The sequence below is a fragment of the Portunus trituberculatus genome, chromosome 32, assembly GCF_017591435.1.
Source record: "Portunus trituberculatus isolate SZX2019 chromosome 32, ASM1759143v1, whole genome shotgun sequence".
Classification (NCBI taxonomy): Eukaryota; Metazoa; Arthropoda; class Malacostraca; order Decapoda; family Portunidae; genus Portunus; species Portunus trituberculatus.
Genome location: NC_059286.1, coordinates 12,467,021 through 12,484,942, shown reverse-complemented (window position 1 = coordinate 12,484,942; position 17,922 = coordinate 12,467,021). Strand labels below are relative to the sequence as shown.

At 40.0% G+C, this 17,922-nt stretch overlaps 1 protein-coding gene across 6 annotated transcripts in view; it reads left to right on the top strand.

Moving 5' to 3' along the window:
• Positions 1-16,482, top strand: part of LOC123512008 (D-glucuronyl C5-epimerase B-like) — a 251,604-nt gene extending 235,122 nt beyond the window's left edge. For all 6 annotated transcript variants that reach the window (XM_045268120.1, XM_045268121.1, XM_045268124.1 and 3 more), the window contains 7 exons: positions 1,348-1,469; positions 2,486-2,673; positions 3,278-3,400; positions 4,597-4,767; positions 7,215-7,377; positions 7,901-8,027; positions 8,571-16,482. In XM_045268120.1, the coding sequence (XP_045124055.1) occupies positions 1,348-1,469; positions 2,486-2,673; positions 3,278-3,400; positions 4,597-4,767; positions 7,215-7,377; positions 7,901-8,027; positions 8,571-8,844 (1,168 nt within the window). In that variant the 3' untranslated portion in view covers positions 8,845-16,482. The remainder of the gene's footprint in view (positions 1-1,347; positions 1,470-2,485; positions 2,674-3,277; positions 3,401-4,596; positions 4,768-7,214; positions 7,378-7,900; positions 8,028-8,570) is intronic.
• The last annotated feature ends 1,440 nt before the right edge of the window (positions 16,483-17,922 follow it).

Below are 17,922 nucleotides of genomic sequence, written 5' to 3'. Positions count from 1 at the left end.
TTGTGCCTTAGTTTCACCAGCATAGTTTCTTAACCTTTCATATTTTCCTCCTATTTTCCTTACTTTCCTCACATCACACTTTTCTCTCTCTCTCTCTCAATATTCTCCTCCTAAGATTGTCCACTTTTGCCTCATCACATTTACCTCCTTACCACACTTCCATACTTTTCTTTCCTCTCCTCTCTTCAAGCTATTCCACTTTTCCTTCATCACAGTTCCTTTACTTTCCTCTCTTCATATTTTTCCTTTCCTGTAAGTTTTTTTCAGTATAAATGTATCTCTCTCTCTTTCCATATTCTCTTTACTAGATGTTCTTGTTTATACTTCTCTTTCTTCATTATAGTTCTCTCACTCTCCTCTGTCTCCACTTTCTCTTTCTTTCTTATACTTTTCTTCTAAAATCCTTCTGTTCTTTTCTCATCTCAGTTTTCATTTCCATATGCTCTCCCTTCTTGACATTTTTCCCTTCATCTTATCATACTTTCCCTTTCTCTACATTCTTTCCATTATCTCCCACAGTTCCTCTCTCATCTCAGTTTGATCTTTTTTTTTTTTTCATAGTTTTCCTCTTTCTCAATTTTTCTTCTTTTCTTTCCATAAGCTCTCCTTATTTGACATTTCTTCTTTCATCTCATCATATTTTCCCTTTCTCTACATTCTTTCCATTATCTCTCACTGTTCCTCTCTCATCTCAGTTAGTTAATTTTTTTCATAGTTTTCCTTTCCTAGATATTTCTCTCTTAATACTCTCCTTGTTTCCTCATCACAATGCCTCCTCTTCTCTCCGATCATACAGTTTCTCTTAAGCATTCCTCTGTTCTCTCAGTTTGTCCCACTCTCCCCCTTTTTTACAGCAGTTTCCCTTTGCTAGACTTTTCCCCGCTTGAATATTCTCCTCTAATCCTTCATCACAATGCCTCTACTTGTCTCTCATCACAAAGTTTTTCCTCTTAACTACATTTTTCACTTAGTATTCCTCATTCTTTCCTTGTCACACTCCATAGCTATATTTCCCTACATGTTCTATCCAGTATCTTTCTCTTGATATTGTAGGTTTTGTTGTTTTGGTGTTCTTCCTACGTGAAAAAGGTGATGAACAAGTGGAAATAAATAAATTAATGAATGGTTAAATAATACAAATACTTTCCTCACTGCACTTCATTACCCATCACTTATTTCTCATTCTTTACCTCAGTGGACCTTTTTTTTATTGTAATTTTTGCTGCCCTTACTTGAGCCTTTATGACATACAAAAATAAAGAATAAAGAAAAGGATTAAATAACACAAATGGTTTCCTCACTATCCTATCACTTATTTCTCACTGTGTCCCCTTGTGTGTGGTGCAGAGTGGTGGTGGAAGACGGCAACCAGCACATGGGGGCCTGGCAGGTGGTAGGGGGCGCAGGCCGGGTCACACGAATACTTGATCCGACATCACACTCCAATGTCCTGAGATTCAAGGCGCCAGGTACGTGTTGTCTCTCACCTGTTGTGGACGCTTACTAATTAACCTTCTGAGTCTCGGGGTTGTCTTGTGCTTTTATTTTGGGCCAAGTTTTTTTTGAGGTATTGGATTGAAGTGTGTGAGGTGTCTAGAATTCTTGGTCTTTACCTCTTCAGTACTGGGACATATTTTTACCATTAGTTTTGGATAGGATTCGATTATTTTATTTACATTAGGAAGAGTCTCTGAGGGGGTCAGAAGATTAATGGATAAAGGTTTCACCGTTTTAATCCCCACATAAGTTTCTGAAGCTGTGTAAGATCACTAAATAGTAAGCATGATGAATATGAAAACATGTCCTAGTACTGAATGGGTTGAAGTATTTAGTTTTGTGTGATTTTGAGTTGCTGTTGGGTAATTTGATATTTTGGAAGGGTTATTCAGTTTTTTTTTATTGGTATGTCTTTTTTCATTAATTTTAGTAGTTTTTGTCTATTTATTTATTTATGTTCAATAGTATTAATTTACCTATTTAACCTGTCTACTCTTTATTTTTTTTATTTATCTGTTATATATTCTTCCTTTGTGTTCCTATGTATTACTCCCTATGTATCATTTATTGAAGCTTACTAAATTTATCTCACATTTTAGCTACACACCAACATGTATCTTGGTTATCTCTTCTTCCTATCTTTCCTGATGTGTCACTTCCCATGTATCATAAACTCAAGGACACAATTCATCTCATATCTATTCGTATCTCTTCCCATGCCTCTTATATTCCCAGACACATGATTTATCTCACATCTTTTTGCCACTCACCAGCATGCATCTTGTTACCTGTCCTTCCTGTGTAAATTCATATGCATTCCTCACTAGCTCAGTCAAGGACACTTAATTAACCTCATTGATCTATGATTTAGGTGCAATTTTCTTCTCCTCACTTGACGCATCAGGTGACCTCCTCCTCAGACTGCCGGGAGATTTGATCAATAGCCAGTCAATAAGCCAACCTCTCGACATGTCTTGTGTGTCCTCAGAGTCTCCTTCAAAGGGCAGTGTGGTGCTGAGTCTGGCAGATGTCACCTCTCAGAGCCTCCTGGTGCTGAGCCTACACTTCCTGGCGCAGGGCAACGCAAGCTTCTCTGTTACTGTGGAGTTCAGGGACAAGAAGACTGAGGTGGTGACGGTGCACTATGTCCGCTCTGACCGACTCCTCCAGGTCAAGGTACATCAGGGGTCAAGGGTCAAAGGTCAAAGGGTAAAGGGTTTTGGCTTTCTTGGTTAACTTGTGGATGTTGTGTTGAAGGAGTGATGTTAGAGTTTCTCTCTCTCTCTCTCTCTCTCTCTCTCTCTCTCTCTCTCTCTCTCTCTCTCTCTCTCTCTCTCTCTCTCTCTCTCTCTCTCTCTCTCTCTCTCTCTCTCTCTCTCTCTCTCTGTCCTGATAAGATATATAGAAAAAAAACCGATTAGCTATATGTTCTGCTACACTATTAAGAAAACCACTTAAACAGTTTTGCATAAGTATTTTATTTGAATTTATGTTACCTTATTCGATATCTTAGCTACCAAGATATACTTATAGAATAAAAAGATTAGTAGTTATATATGTATTTCAAGTTTGGTTATTTAATCCAATATCTTACCTGCTGATAAGATACTGTATATAGAAAAGAAAGATTAGTAGGTAGCTATGTATTCTGTGACACTATTCAGAGTACCAGTTAGAGTCTTACATATGTACTGTATTTGAAGTTAGGTTACTTAATGCGATTAGAACAAACAGCCCCAACCACTACCACCGTCACCACTGCACCACTGCCTCACCACAGGACCGCCAGATCTACTATGGCCTTGGTGAGCGGCCTGGGTGGAGTCGCATCACCAGGAACCTGCTCATTGACGTGCACAAGGCAGCCTCCTCCACCCCAGCGCTGCGGAAGAAGTTCAAGAAGGTGAGTGCTTATCTTTCTCTTCTTTGTGTCACGAGTCATCCACGTCAATATTGATTTACTTGAGTGCTTTTGTTGCTGTTTAACCCTTTCAGTGCTATTTGGTGCATCTTTCCATAGTTACTGATCACTGTGAGACTTGTTGAATTTTTAATAGCCATCTCTAATCCTGACACTCAGTAGAAGTTGTTAAATCTATTGTTTTTTTTAAGATTTAATGTATTGTTTTTGTTGGTTTTGATTGTTTCGTATTGAAAGGGTAAAATCTTTGTAAGTGTAGCAATAGTTGGGAAAACTCTGAATTCTTACCTAACCTAACCTAACCTAACTCTTCTTCATCATCACTCGTGTTTATCTTCATGAGTTGCCCGCATCTATTTTGATATTTTCACATGTACTCTTTCTTTAGTTCCTCATCCATCATGTTGCTTTCCTCTTCCCCTCCTGTCTTCATTCAACACTTCAAGGCCACTCAATTTATTACTCTTTGTCAATTCCTCATTTATCACTGCCTGTCCTTACTTTCTAATTTATTATTTTCCCAGACTTCTCCATTTATCATTCTCTCCCCCATCCTCCCTGCTCCGTTGGCACTGAATTTCAAGGTTGATTATGTCCTCATTCTCATTGCTAATTTCTCATTTGATGTTTGTCTCTACTTCTTCATTTTTTATTATTCTATTTTTATAGTATTACTTTTTATTGATCTTTCTTCTCCTCTCCTAAAGTTTCAAGGTCATATATGAATATTTGTTTCTTTTCTGGAATGTAACTTTCTATTCCTTATGATTTGTGTACAGTTGCCTCCCTACTTGTTGAAGCAGTTTTCTCATCAGTATTTCTAACAAAAATGACATGCACTATTATCCTATTTTTTTCATGGGAGCTGTTTGCAGATTATATTACATCATTGTTATACTGATATTGTAATTTGTTCATTCTGGCACTGGCTGTACATTTTTCTTTCACTTTTTATTTCTTTTTACAAACCTTGTAACATCACTTTCTGTTTTCTCACTTATTATGATGTTTGTATATTTATTGTTTTCCTTTTATATCTTCCTTTTTGTTTATTTATTTATTTATTTTTTTTTTGTCTCTTCCTTGTTCATTCCTAGCTAGACAAGGCACCATTGTACAGTATGTTCTTTCCACTGCTGGCTACCTCAGTTATCACCTACTTACTCCATCCCTTACAGGTGTCAAGATCTAAGCTGAGGCTGCTGTCGCTGTCCCTCAATGGTTCCGGCAGCATCGCCAATGTCACCCTGGCCTCAGCTGAGCACCTCCACCACTTCTACGATGCCGCTGACTGGCTCCTACGACACCAAGACCAACAGGGAGGCTGGTCCATCCCGGTGCCTCGCAAGGTAAGCTGCTGGTGCTCCTAGGTGTGTTCTGCAACTGTGCTCTCAAACACTTCTCATATCTCTGCTACTTTCCAAAGGCACTTGTTGAAATGATGGGTTTTAAAGTGTTTCTGTGGTTCTAATGACAGATTGATAAGGTTTCTATGTTATTAACTGGTAGATCACTCTTGAGAACCTAGTTATTTATTAAAAACAATTAGAATACCTCTCTTTGATAATCAGTAAGTTGAGCAGTGGGAAAGTTATGAACTATAGACCAGTGTCACTTACAAGTGTGGTAGCTAAGATGTGTGAGAGGGTGGTGAAGAATAGATGGACAGACTTCTTGGAGAAAAATGACATACTTTGTGAGTGTCAATTTGGTTTTAGAAAGGGCGTTCATGCACGACAAACCTGATATGTTACTATTCGAGGGTGATAGATGTAATACAGGAAAGAGATGGTTGGGCTGATGGAATATATCTGGATTTAAAAAAGGCCTTTGATAAGGTACCACACCAGAGACTGATCTGGAAACTTGAAATGGTAGGAGGAGTGCATGGCAGTTTACTAAAATGGATGGAAGACTTTTGGTAGGAAGAGAAATGAGAACAATAATTAAGGACAGACCATCAGAATGGGGATTGGTGGAGAGTGGAGTTCCACAGGGATCAGTGTTGGCACCAGTAATGTTCGCAGTCTACATAAATGACATGGTGGATGGGGTGTCCAGTTATGTGAGCCTATTTGCAGACGATGCAAAATTCACACACACACACACACACACACACACACACACACACACACACACACACACACACACACACACACTTGTCCCAATCTATAAATCAGGTAACAAGAGAGACCCATTGAACTATAGACCAGTGTCACTTACAAGTGTGGTAGCTAAGATGTGTGAGAGGTGGTGAAGACTAGATGGACAGACTTCTTGGAGAAAAATGACATACTTTGTGAGTGTCAATTTGGTTTTAGAAAGGGCGTTCATGCGACAAACCTGATATGTTACTATTCGAGGGTGATAGATGTAATACAGGAAAGAGATGGTTGGGCTGATGGAATATATCTGGATTTAAAAAAGGCCTTTGATAAGGTACCACACCAGAGACTGATCTGGAAACTTGAAATGGTAGGAGGAGTGCATGGCAGTTTACTAAAATGGATGGAAGACTTTTGGTAGGAAGAGAAATGAGAACAATAATTAAGGACAGACCATCAGAATGGGGATTGGTGGAGAGTGGAGTTCCACAGGGATCAGTGTTGGCACCAGTAATGTTCAGTCTACATAAATGACATGGTGGATGGGGTGTACACAGAGCAGTAGAAAGCGGAGTGCCACAGGGGTCAGTATTGGCACCAGTACTTTTCCTCATTTATATTAACGACATGCCAGAAGGAGTGAACAGCTACATAAATTTGTTTGCGGATGATACGAAACTGTGCAGAGTTATAAAGCAAAAGGAGGATTGTGAAATACTGCAAGAAGACCTAAATAAGATCTGGGAATGGAGTAAGAAGTGGGAAATGGAATTCAATGTGAACAAAAGCCATGTCATGGAAATGGGAAAGAGTGAAAGACGACCTGTGGGAATCTATAAGATGGGAGATGGAGTAGAACTGGAGAAAGTCAAAAGGAAAAGGACTTAGGAGTGACGATGGAAGAAAACAATCAACCAGTAAGCCATATTGATAGAATTTTTAGAGAAACATATAATTTGCTGAGGAATATTGGAGTAGCATTTCACTACATGGACAAAGAAATGATGAAGAAATTGATAAATACTATAATAAGACCTAGATTGGAATATGCAGGAGTAGTGTGGACCCCTCATAAAAAGAAACACATAAGAAAATTGGAGAGGCTACAAAAAATGGCTACAAGAATGGTCCCAGAACTTGAAGGGATGACATATGAGGAGAGACTAAAGGCTATGGATCTACCAACCTTGGAACAAAGAAGGGAGAGAGGAGACCTGATACAAGTCTATAAATTGATCAACGGAATGGACCAAGTGGATAATGAGAAACTGATCTTGAGAGAAGAATATGACACCAAGCACAAGATCGCATAGTAAAAAGCTGAGAAAGGGAAGATGTCTGAGAGATATTAAAAAATATAGTTTCCCGCAGAGATGTATTGAGACGTGGAACAGTTTAGATGAAGAAGTAGTGTCTGCAAAGAGTGTGCACACTTTTAAAGTAAGATTGGATAAGTGTAGATATGGAGACGGGGCCACACGAGCATAAAGCCCAGGCCCTGTAAAACTACAACTAGGTAAATACAACTAGGTAAATACACACACACACACACACACACACTGTCCATGTTTTTAGGAAGTACCTGGATATAGGATATAGAGATGGAATAGCATGAGATTACTCCCCTCCTGTAAACCACAACGAGGTAGATATTTACACTTAATGAGTGGTGTGTTGTGGTGTTGGTGCAGGTGATCAGTGGAGTGCTGGAGCTTGGGGCAGGGTGGTATTCTGCCATGGCTCAGGGTCAGGCCATGTCGCTGCTGGTGCGGGCCGCCCACCACTCTGGAGACCCCCGCTACCTCAAGGCTGCTGCTCGGGCCACCTCACTCTTCACCATCAATGCCACACAAGGTAAGCCTGGACTGGGATTTTGTTCAACATTTAGACCTTAAACAAAAAAGATGTTAATTCACATTGTTGAACAGTTTGTATTTCCCACTACCTGTGCCTTGCAGGGTGGTTACTGAACCTCACCAGAATTCATTGACTTAAATATGTTGCAAATAAAGAAGTAGTTGTTCATATTTCTATTAATATGTTGCAATGTTGGATACCACAAAACTGAAAGCTGTCTGAAAATATCAGTCATTCTACTAAGAATATTAAGGTTATAGTGCAGTTAAGTTAAGTTGATTTAAAGTCTGATCTATTTAAGAATCAAAATCATGCCAGTCTAGTAATTTAAACTGTGTGCTGTGAATAGTTTGAGATGATGAACCTTGGCTATGTTTTGTTCACTTCAGTTAATATTGAACTCAATGTAAGGTAAGCACAGCTCCACTTTCTGCAACACTGTTGTGGTGCAAATGAGGCTCGTGCCTTGTGCTGAGCCTCACACTGATGTGGTGTGTACATGAGTGTGTGTGTCTTGCAGGTGGAGTGAGAGCTTACTTCCCAGGCAACACAGTCTGGTATGAGGAGTACCCCACCAACCCTTCACTATTTGTGCTCAATGGCTTCATCTACAGCCTGCTGGGACTGTATGACCTGAAGGAGTTCTCGTAAGTCTGTCGCCTGCACTGCCTGGCCCTGTGCCTGGTGTGTGTGTTGTGCTGGGGTGCCTTCATGGGGCTGATTGTGGTGAACTGTGTGGGATCAATGGTCCTGTTTCTCTTCTGAGGGTGAATGATAATGAGTGATGGGGATGTGTTGAAATCAGATATCATTTTTACTCAGGGCAGATGTATTACCTTGAATTATACAGTGGTGTATTAGAATCAAGTGTGAAGTAAGAATGACAACATGCAGTGACCATTGGTGGTGTGGCGGAAAGGCATTCACTGTGGAGATCCAGTGTTTACATAATCTTATAATATTTCACAGTTTTATCTGCTTTGTCTGGGTCTGCTGCCATTAAATCAAGTATTAATGTATTTCCCTAAGTCAGCTTTGATTTTCATTCCGTCATGCTTTGAGACCATCCAGACTGCACAGAGAAGTTAATGGCATTTGTAGTATTGATTTAACCTCAAGTTAAAGCAATAAAGGTGACAGGTTTATCCATCACATTAAAGGGGCCTCAACTCATTGCACCTTCACTGCAGGAATGATGAGAGTGACAACAGCAGGGAACTGTTTGACACCGGCATGAGGTCCCTGAAGACACTGTTGCCCCTGTACGACACTGGCTGGGGCTCCCTGTATGACCTGCGCCACTTCACAACGCATGTGGCTCCCAACCGTGCGCGTTGGGACTACCACACCACACATATCACTCAGCTGCTGCTCCTGGCCTCCCTTGATCCTGACCCCATCCTGTCCACCACAGCCCTGCGATGGAAGGATTACATGAATGGCCACAAGGCAAAGCACAACTAACAAGAGGAGAGAGAGCAATGAAGGCATCAAATATTCAGGTGGTGGTTCTGGCTTGAGCACGTCCTCTGTGGGTGTGTTGCGCTGGAAGGTCCATGAAGAACTGGTCCGTATTTGCACTTCAGGAGCTTTGTCATGTTAGGAGAAAGCCTCGCCAAGGTGATGGAACCTTGCGTGAGAGCGACGTTTGTACACGAGATTAGTATCCATAGGGTGTTCATGATGACAGGTGGGAAGGAATGGGTGTGTTGTATCACAGCTGTGAATGTTAAATGGTAGCTTAACGTTGAGGGTAGGTGAGATTGCATTCCATTAGCTTTAACACTGGAAATCTTTTGTACATGTATGTGTGTATGTATGAGTGTGCGTGTGTGTGAGTGTATATGTGTGTGTGTGTGTTGAGTGTGTGTGTACCATGTCCCAGGTACAGTATATCTGAAACTTATCTATATCTGAGTCTCTGTAAACTAACTGTTTCCAGGCGGACATTTTCTGCCATATTTACCGAGGGTTCCTGACTCACAGAGAAAATTTTTCTGTTACAAACACACACACTGTTGCATATCCTCTGTCTGGGTTTGATGGACACATTTCAGTCACATCAGCAATGGGAAAATTCTGGCAAGGATCCAATCTCACTAAGTATGGCAGAAGATCCTGCTCACTGTTGCTTCCTAGTCTCTGAGAAGTGGATACGGACTTTATTAGATTGGTGACTAATGTGAGAGCAGCAGAGGAATGGTAGTTTAGAAAGACAGGTGGTTAGTTGAGACTAGTATAACTACTCTGCCTTGCTATGTGATATTTCTGGTATATATTGAACTGGGTCCACTTGTCAATACAAATGTGTACGGGCGGTGGTGAGCAGTGGGCAACCGCGGGAGGTGGTGACCCACTCCTCTGTGTTGTGTTCTGTGGGGAGGCTGTGGGTCTGTGGGTCTGTGGCTCAGTGGCTCTGCCTCCACCACAGTCCTCAAGTGATCTTCCATTTCTTGTGGCCACAGCTCAACCTGTGAGTGTGTAATTAGTATTTCTTCAAAACTTTTACCAGAGATTGCTGATAAAAATTTCAGCTTTATTTTTTTATACCCAAGTGTGAGGTGCTGAAGGGCAGTTGCCTGTGTGGGTTGCCTGCTTTGCCAACTCAACTTCATAGCACTAATTCTTTTGGCTTCATATTTATTCACAACGCTGCATCCTCTTGTGCAAGATAATGTTACTATATACAAAGAAATATTTTAAGTGGCTTGTCACATTTGAAGTTTAATCTTTTGAATCAGGATTACATTTCTATCAAAATTATATTTTTCCACAGACACCTCACAATACCTCATCATGTAAACAAGCAACTAATGGGGTGACAGACATGAAAAAAACTAACATCCACTTTATTTGAACACCCCAACACCCTGCATTTTATATACAAACTGAGATGTGTTTGCCTTTCAAGCAAGTTCCCTGTTTCACATGCATAGCAGTTTAACATTTCCCTGGGCTTCCACTAATAATGTGCTGCTGTGCTGTAGGTAGTTCCAGTCTGAAAGTCAGGTTAAACTACTACTACTGCCTCAGGGCGGTCCATCAGGCTGCCCCACATCTCCCTCTCGGCCACCAGCTCCTCGGCTCACCGCCAGGACAGTCACACGTCAGCTGCAGTTTTCTAGGTGAAGTTTGTTGCTTAGGAGGTGGAGCCTGATGGACCGCCACCCGCATGGTCAGATGATTGCCTCCCAAAAGTGACTCTGGAGCTGCTCTGGGTCTCTGGCTCAGACATGTTTCTTCACCTCTGCTCAACATTGTAGTGCTGCAGAGTCTCACCACAGGTTGTCTCTCTTTCATAAACACTGTGTCAACTTTCTCTGATGATGCATCACATATAATTGACAACAAAGCTAAAAAGGATGAAAAATTGTCCTTGCTGAAATAGATTTATACAATACGTACTTAAGCAGCAACACTTTCCGACAGATTTTTCGTTTACTTTAATATAGTTTATTTTCTGTTATATGTAGTTGTAGTTGCTTTTCATTTACTAGGGGGTGTAGGTATAAAGTGTGTGTGTGTGTGTGTGTGTGTGTGTGGTGATTCTTTCATTAATTTGTTAATTTATTTTCTACATCAGTTTTCAAGTGTATGATTATGTTGATAGCTTATAGTTGCCAAGTACTGACCATGAATGAGTGACAGTTATTTCTCCTGACCTGATGGAGGCCGGCTGTGCTGATAACCTGCTGTGACTCACAAAGCAATGGTGTGTCAGTTGGCATGATGAAATCAGGGAAAACTATCTTAAGTCCATTGTGTTGTCTCATTAGGTACTCCACATACAAAATCAAAGGGAAGTTGACATACTTTATGATATATTGACAATATATACACTTTTGAATTTATATTTATTATACATACTTCACATGAATTTAATTTTATAAAAGACACAGTAATTGCATATGAGTTATTTTGATTAACTTGATCAGATAATTTTTAGTTTTGAAAGTTTACATTGGGTTCTGACTTCTGAGTGAGTCTTGGAAGCACACACCAAGACACTACCTGGCTTGGTGTCTGCTTGGAAGATACTCTCTCGCCTGTGCTTCTGGGTCTGCACTTGAAGGAGAGAGAGATTCAATGACCCAAATATTCTAGACATCACATTTCATCACTGTTTTTCAAGGTGAACTGTTAGTGCATAGTACATATTTTGACTTCTGTCTCTGTATCTTTAGTGGATTCCATTGTTTTAGTGAATGTTGGGTTTTAGCTTAAATTCTGTATGTGTTATGTTTTGGTTATGATATTGTGATGTGGTGAGATCTGAGTACTGCTGTGAATGAATCATACAAGTTGCAAATACTTCATCAATTTGGTCTTCCAGTCTCACGTGTACAGCTGTATAGGATGCCCCCCGCCCCCAGGGTCCTCGGCAAAAGATTGGATCCCCTAACAATGAGAGTATCCTCCCTTAAGGTATTGTACATATGCTTTTGTAGGGTTTCTATAACCTCTGAATTAATCTTAAGACTAGTTGTCATGGATCTGAGTGGAAGTGATCAAGGGGGGTTTGTGTGGATGGGAAGCACCTCACCTCATTGGTCTGCTTGTCTCACCACAGAAGTCACTCTCTGCTAGTTTATCTTGCTTCACATTTTCCCAAAGACCTTGATTACTTCCCGGAGTGTTAATAGCTGTTATTAGTCAACTTACCTTGAAGAAAATATTGTACATAGATCCTATATTTGTATCTTCCATATAGCTCAGAGGGAAGTGAGCATTGTACTGGGCAACAGTCACCTCCCTATTTTTCTCTTGTGTTCTCACATCAAGAACCTCTGCATCCTCTCTCCACTGCTCCAGGTTACTTGGATGCCATTTCTTCACTCATGGGAACTATGGTAGTGTTGTCCCACTGGTCACTGAGTCCATGTGATACACTCATAGTGTTTGGTATAGAAAACACAAAGTTTCAACAGCAGAATGTTAAATAAAACATTCCACAGTTTTTGGTTGATGTGCAATATAAAGGAATTTTTATGTTGGAGATGTTTTTTGGAAATCACCATAAAAGCATTCTTAAGAAGTACTCTGCCACACTGTAAGAAACTCATTCTTGATAATATATACAGTATGTATTTTGTACATCCAAGATTACTAGCTGTTAGATGCTTTTATGTTCATATCAAAAGCTAACTGACCATTTAGCCATTCCATTATTTTTACATGTAATGAATCAACTAAATTTTTTTGCAGAATTTTGTATTTAATCTACTTACTGTGGTTGAACACAGAATTTTTAAATATCCTGCTAATTGTAAGCCTTCTCATCCCCAATCCTCATTTTGGGGGTACTGTGGTGAGGAGAAGGCAGCTTGGCCTCTGCCACAGCCTGGGCACCGGCTCACCACGCCAGTCACTGCTGGGCTGGTGAGAGTGCTGCCATTACCATCTAGTTTTTATATCAACTTGTTGCTTTTCCACATGCTCAATACTTGGCTTACAAACCTCTGTGGGCATTTGCTAGTCAACCTGAGTGTTACCTGTGTAGGCCTCAACTCCCGTGTCCTGTGTTGTGGAGGTAGACAGGGTGGGTGTGCTCCCCCTTTTGGAATCTAAATCTGAATAAGAGTTAGCATCTCCCATTGATGGTTCAGACGACGAGGCTGGCATTTGGTGCTGAGGAGCTGAGTGCTGTTCCTCCAGGCTCACCACCAAGGTTACACTCAACACATCGCTGCTTTATAAACTTTTGAGTGTTTGAAACTTCACTTGCTTCTACAATTATGGCCATACTTGAGATTATCAGATACTTTAGTTAATGTAAGAGATTCTGCAGAATGCGTCTTGCTAGAAAGAAAGCTTCTGTTTTGTACAGCAGCTTTGTACATTCCACACTGTCCTGCTAAGGGAGGTCCCTGCCCTGTGCTGGCCCTGGCCTGGCCTGGAGAGGACAGCCGGCCAGCCTGAGGGAAGCTTGTCCTACCCATCAGCACCATGGCAGTTCATACTTCAGTTCTTGAAGGAAATGGCACATGAGACAAGAGTGTTAAAGGATGCAGGTAGAAGAATTGGTATATCTTTTTAACTTTTCTTTATGCATGAAAGTGAATATTACTTTGCCTGTCATAAACATGACAGCTTGCATTTCCAACCTTTGAAAGGAAGTGATGTAATAGAAACTGATGTGATTAAGCTTGTACAGAGAAGGATTTGTATATTTTCATGATTTAGTTTGATACTGGAGTGTGAGTGCACAAGTGCGTGGGATCTGGTGGAGGCGTTCTTTTATAGTTTTGACGGCTGCGTTTGTGCTGCATCACCCGAGCATGACATGCATTTAATATCCAGCACAAGTAATGAGAAGAAATGATAATGGTAATGGAAAATTATATATACACATACACAATGAACAATTTCAACACATTGCATATACAAAATTAAGAACTGTGTCAGAAAGATTCACACTTGACAAATCTATAATGTGTTAAGTTGTAGCAAATCTTTATTTCTCAGTTATGTAATTTAGTATTCATACTGTGATCTAGTATTTCATATACTGTATATTCCTTTCACCATCATTGTGCATCACTAACATAAATGGGAAGTAAATTGCAATATGGTTTTAAAATTTGTTCATATTGTATTGGTTTGTTTATTATGAATCATTTTAATGCCAGGAAAGGAGTGGAAGAAACTTCTCTAACCATTTCATGACAAATGTGGTGGTAAGAATTGTACAAACCACATACAGTATTGAGTTTCATTGTTATAGCTGTTGTATGTATTATGTTTACTTTGCTACTTTTAAAGTCATCAATGCCTGTGTTCTGAGACTAACAGAGAATTGGTCACCTGTGCTGAGGTGAACAAGGCTAACACATTCAAAATTATGATAATGTGCTTCTATGTTCTCTTCATACGTACACTGACTGTGATTTCATTGTTCCAGATTGAATTAACACTATTGAAGGTAATGTTTTTGTTAGAACCTGATTATTGCCCAGCCAAGGTCAATATTAGTGCAGAGTAAAAGAAATTTTTCACTTCCAGAAATAACTTCCATTGCCTGTGTGTTTACTTGGTTGTCTTTGCATTATCTGTAATTTGTGTATACATTTGGTATATCCCAATGATGACAAACTGCGGGGTGGTGCAGAAGAAGGCATACGTTTTTGTGCATTAACTGTAAGACAACCAAATTTAACAAATGAATATGAGTAGTTTAACACAAGGTCTTATTGGATGTCATATAAATTGCTCTTCAGCTGTAGTGTATGCCAACTTATGTCCACTTTGTGTGCAGTGTGCAATACTTAACACACTAACACATTCCCAGTGCTGCAAACAAACATTTAGGAAGAGAAGCAAGAGGCGGGAGTCTCAGAGTGGAAACTTCTGTTGCTGCTCAAGGTGATAGCAAGGCAACTTTCATCCTCTCGTGACTTCACACCAATTTTGTTCTTGGAAATGTACAGTTATTATTTAGTACTCTAAATTTGTCTGTGTGTGTTTGTATTTTTGTAGAGGTTCAGGCAAAATAACTTAGTGTACAATGTTTAATGATGATCACATTGTAGTGCAAAATGGGTTATGTTATGTTGGCAGAGTGTTGTGTCTCTACCTGTGAGATGGTTTGTTCTTTGGCTCAAAATAAGATGGCCTTACAGAATGGTGAAATCTGTAAACTGTGAGGAAACAAAAACTAATGTAATCATAGATAACACAATTTATATGCTGCTAATCTTTTGACTGCTACTGAGAGGATGCCACTTGTCATTTCCTTTGAATAAGCATACTTTATTACACTTTGCAGAGATAAAGCCACAGGAACTAAAAAGATCGTGATAATTTATCTTGCTGCCAATGGTGTCTTGAAATTAAACTTTAAACTTATATCAGACTACTACATGTTTTATGAAGTAAGAGGAGAACTCATAGCAGTGAAAGGGTTGATGAACATCAGAGTGACATTGACAGTGTGCTCCCAGCATCACTGCATTCATTTCCTTCATACATATCATGGTGACAAACTCATACAAGAAATATTGTACAGTAGATTTTACTAAGAGGATGGAACACAGGTCAGTGAGTAACAATTAATACCTACTGATGAAGACTGATGACTGCACATTTTTGCTCATGCATCATTCTGTCCTTTATGTTTCATTGGTACTCCGACCACACATAGATTTCACTTCATTAATACGTACATGCATTCCTCACTCCACATCCAGAGTTCAGATATAATGATCACAATCCTCCTCACCTTTTTTATTTTGTTCATACATTCCCATTCCAGTCATGAGAGAGACTTTTCCAGTAAATCATTTTACAACAAAGTTTTCCAGTATACATAATGATTAGGTCAAAGTTATGATAGGCATATGAAAGTAATTATTATGTCTTGGTTTACAGATGATGATTTCCATGTATACTGTTATGTTGAGTATTGCATAGAGGGTGTTGGCATGTCATGGGTGTCCCAGGGAGGAGAGGATGGGCGGCTGCACCAGCACAGTGCCTGCAGTGGTGAGGTGGGGCAGGGAGGGAGGAGGTGATGCATGCACAATTTAGAGGAACTTTATCATTGGTGCTTCATGCTAGAGGTTACTTTGAGAGCAGAATTTCTTGTGGGCATCTAACTTTTGGTTCAGGGTTCTTTTTTATTGAACTTAAAAAGAGATAAATTCTTAAAAGATGTCTTTTATGAAACACTGGATGTATTAATTGTTTAATATCTGATGTATCAGCAGATTTTTTAAGGAGAAATATCTTTGAAAACACTAGTCATGTAAAATCAGGGTCAGTATTCCTTTCGTAATGTTTTGTAAAGGTGTTCTACAGGCATGTTTTCTTAGAATATAATTTATGAAGCATTGGTGAGTTCCTCTGCTACCCTGCCCCCTTGCCGGTATCACCACCACTCAGCCCAAGACTCCCTCGGCCAGAACTGTCCTGCCCGCCAGGCAATCTTTGCTCTGAGCCGTCTTGAACTCAATCAAACACTAGCATGCTGTCTGTGTAACCATTTCGGCCATGTCTTTTTATATGATACATTGTGGCTTGTGCCAATTAAGTCATGATCACTCTACTGACATAGAAGTGGAATTTCAGTTCTTCATATGATGAAATACAAGTCATGTCATACTATGATGCTTTTTATTTCTTCCTTTCCGAATCACAGTAATGATTTTAATATAGACAGGAATAAGAACTGATAAAACATGCGACTGCAAAAGACCAGAGTTGAGCCACACAAGGCAGCTTTTGAGTACACTTGAAATATACCTTAATCATCATCATATTGTATCAAAACTTAGGCCAATCAGTCTTGAATCCCCGTGCATGCATTGGCATGTTTCCTGATTGACTTCAAATTCTTTTCAACTCTGTCAATCTGGAATTTTCAAGGCGTACGTACATTTATAATAATGAGAACGAACAGAAAATTATATTAATAATTTTTGTTACATCACAATAGTTGTGTACAAGACAATATGTGTATTTGTACGTGACTCACTGCATTGCTTCCTAATGATGGTGTGTCCTCTATGGCGCTTCGTTTTATTCACTTGTCTCACTTTTCATCATACACCATTAATCACTAATTTCCGTTTAAATTTGTTAGTTAACGTCGTTCTATTATACATTATGATGAAATATATCCTATGCCATCAAATCTACCCGTTTTATCGGTGAGGGGCCATGAGGGACACCGTCACGTCAGGCAGAAGGCGGCGGCTGCTATCAGGCCATGAGGTGCGGCATCCATCTCTGCAGGGGGGGTCTCGAATCCACGTCCACAGGTAGGTGGAGCAGGCTCTCGGAGTTATTGCACTGCGGCGGCTGTGATTCTGCTCTAATCACTAATACAGACTCAGGAGCCCGGGCAGGCACTAGGAGGTACTCTCAGGCAGCGAGGTACGTAGGAACAAAGCGGTGTGTTTGGTGATGGTGGTGGTTCAAGGTTCCTCACCTGTAGTTTGACTCACTATCATGGTACAGTACCTTGTTACCTACAGTGTTTATGTAATTCTGCCACTATAGCTTTGCACCTATACGATGTAAAGTAGAAAGTCTGTGGGATTAAGGAAATAACATAATCCTACTGATTTGAAAATACTGAATGTTTATTCCATCGGCAAACTATTACGCTTTTCACACATTATTTCCATTCTATCCGGAGCTTCAATTTACGAGTCAAGAAAAGCACACCAGAAGAAAATCGTCTTTTAAATCATGTCAATAGTTTCCTGACTTCCCAGTTGAGAATACAATCATGATGTGTTGTAGCAGATAACAATGTAGTGGATGCGTCACCTGACGGGTCCAGTTCTCCATGTTTCCGGGCCACAGCCTTTGCCAGTCCCACGTGGTGGAGAGGGAAGGGAAGAGGAAAGGAATATCAGTTTTATTTTGTTCCTAATTTTATGTAGTCATTTGTTTATATATTAATTTTTTGTTGTTTTGAATGCGTCTCTTGCCGTGGAATGAATCATCACCAATATCGTAAGTCAGTGATCCCAAACAGTGTTGTGAAATCATCTTCCCATTAATGATAGCTAGTTTAAAAGTGCCTGCTTATTGAGA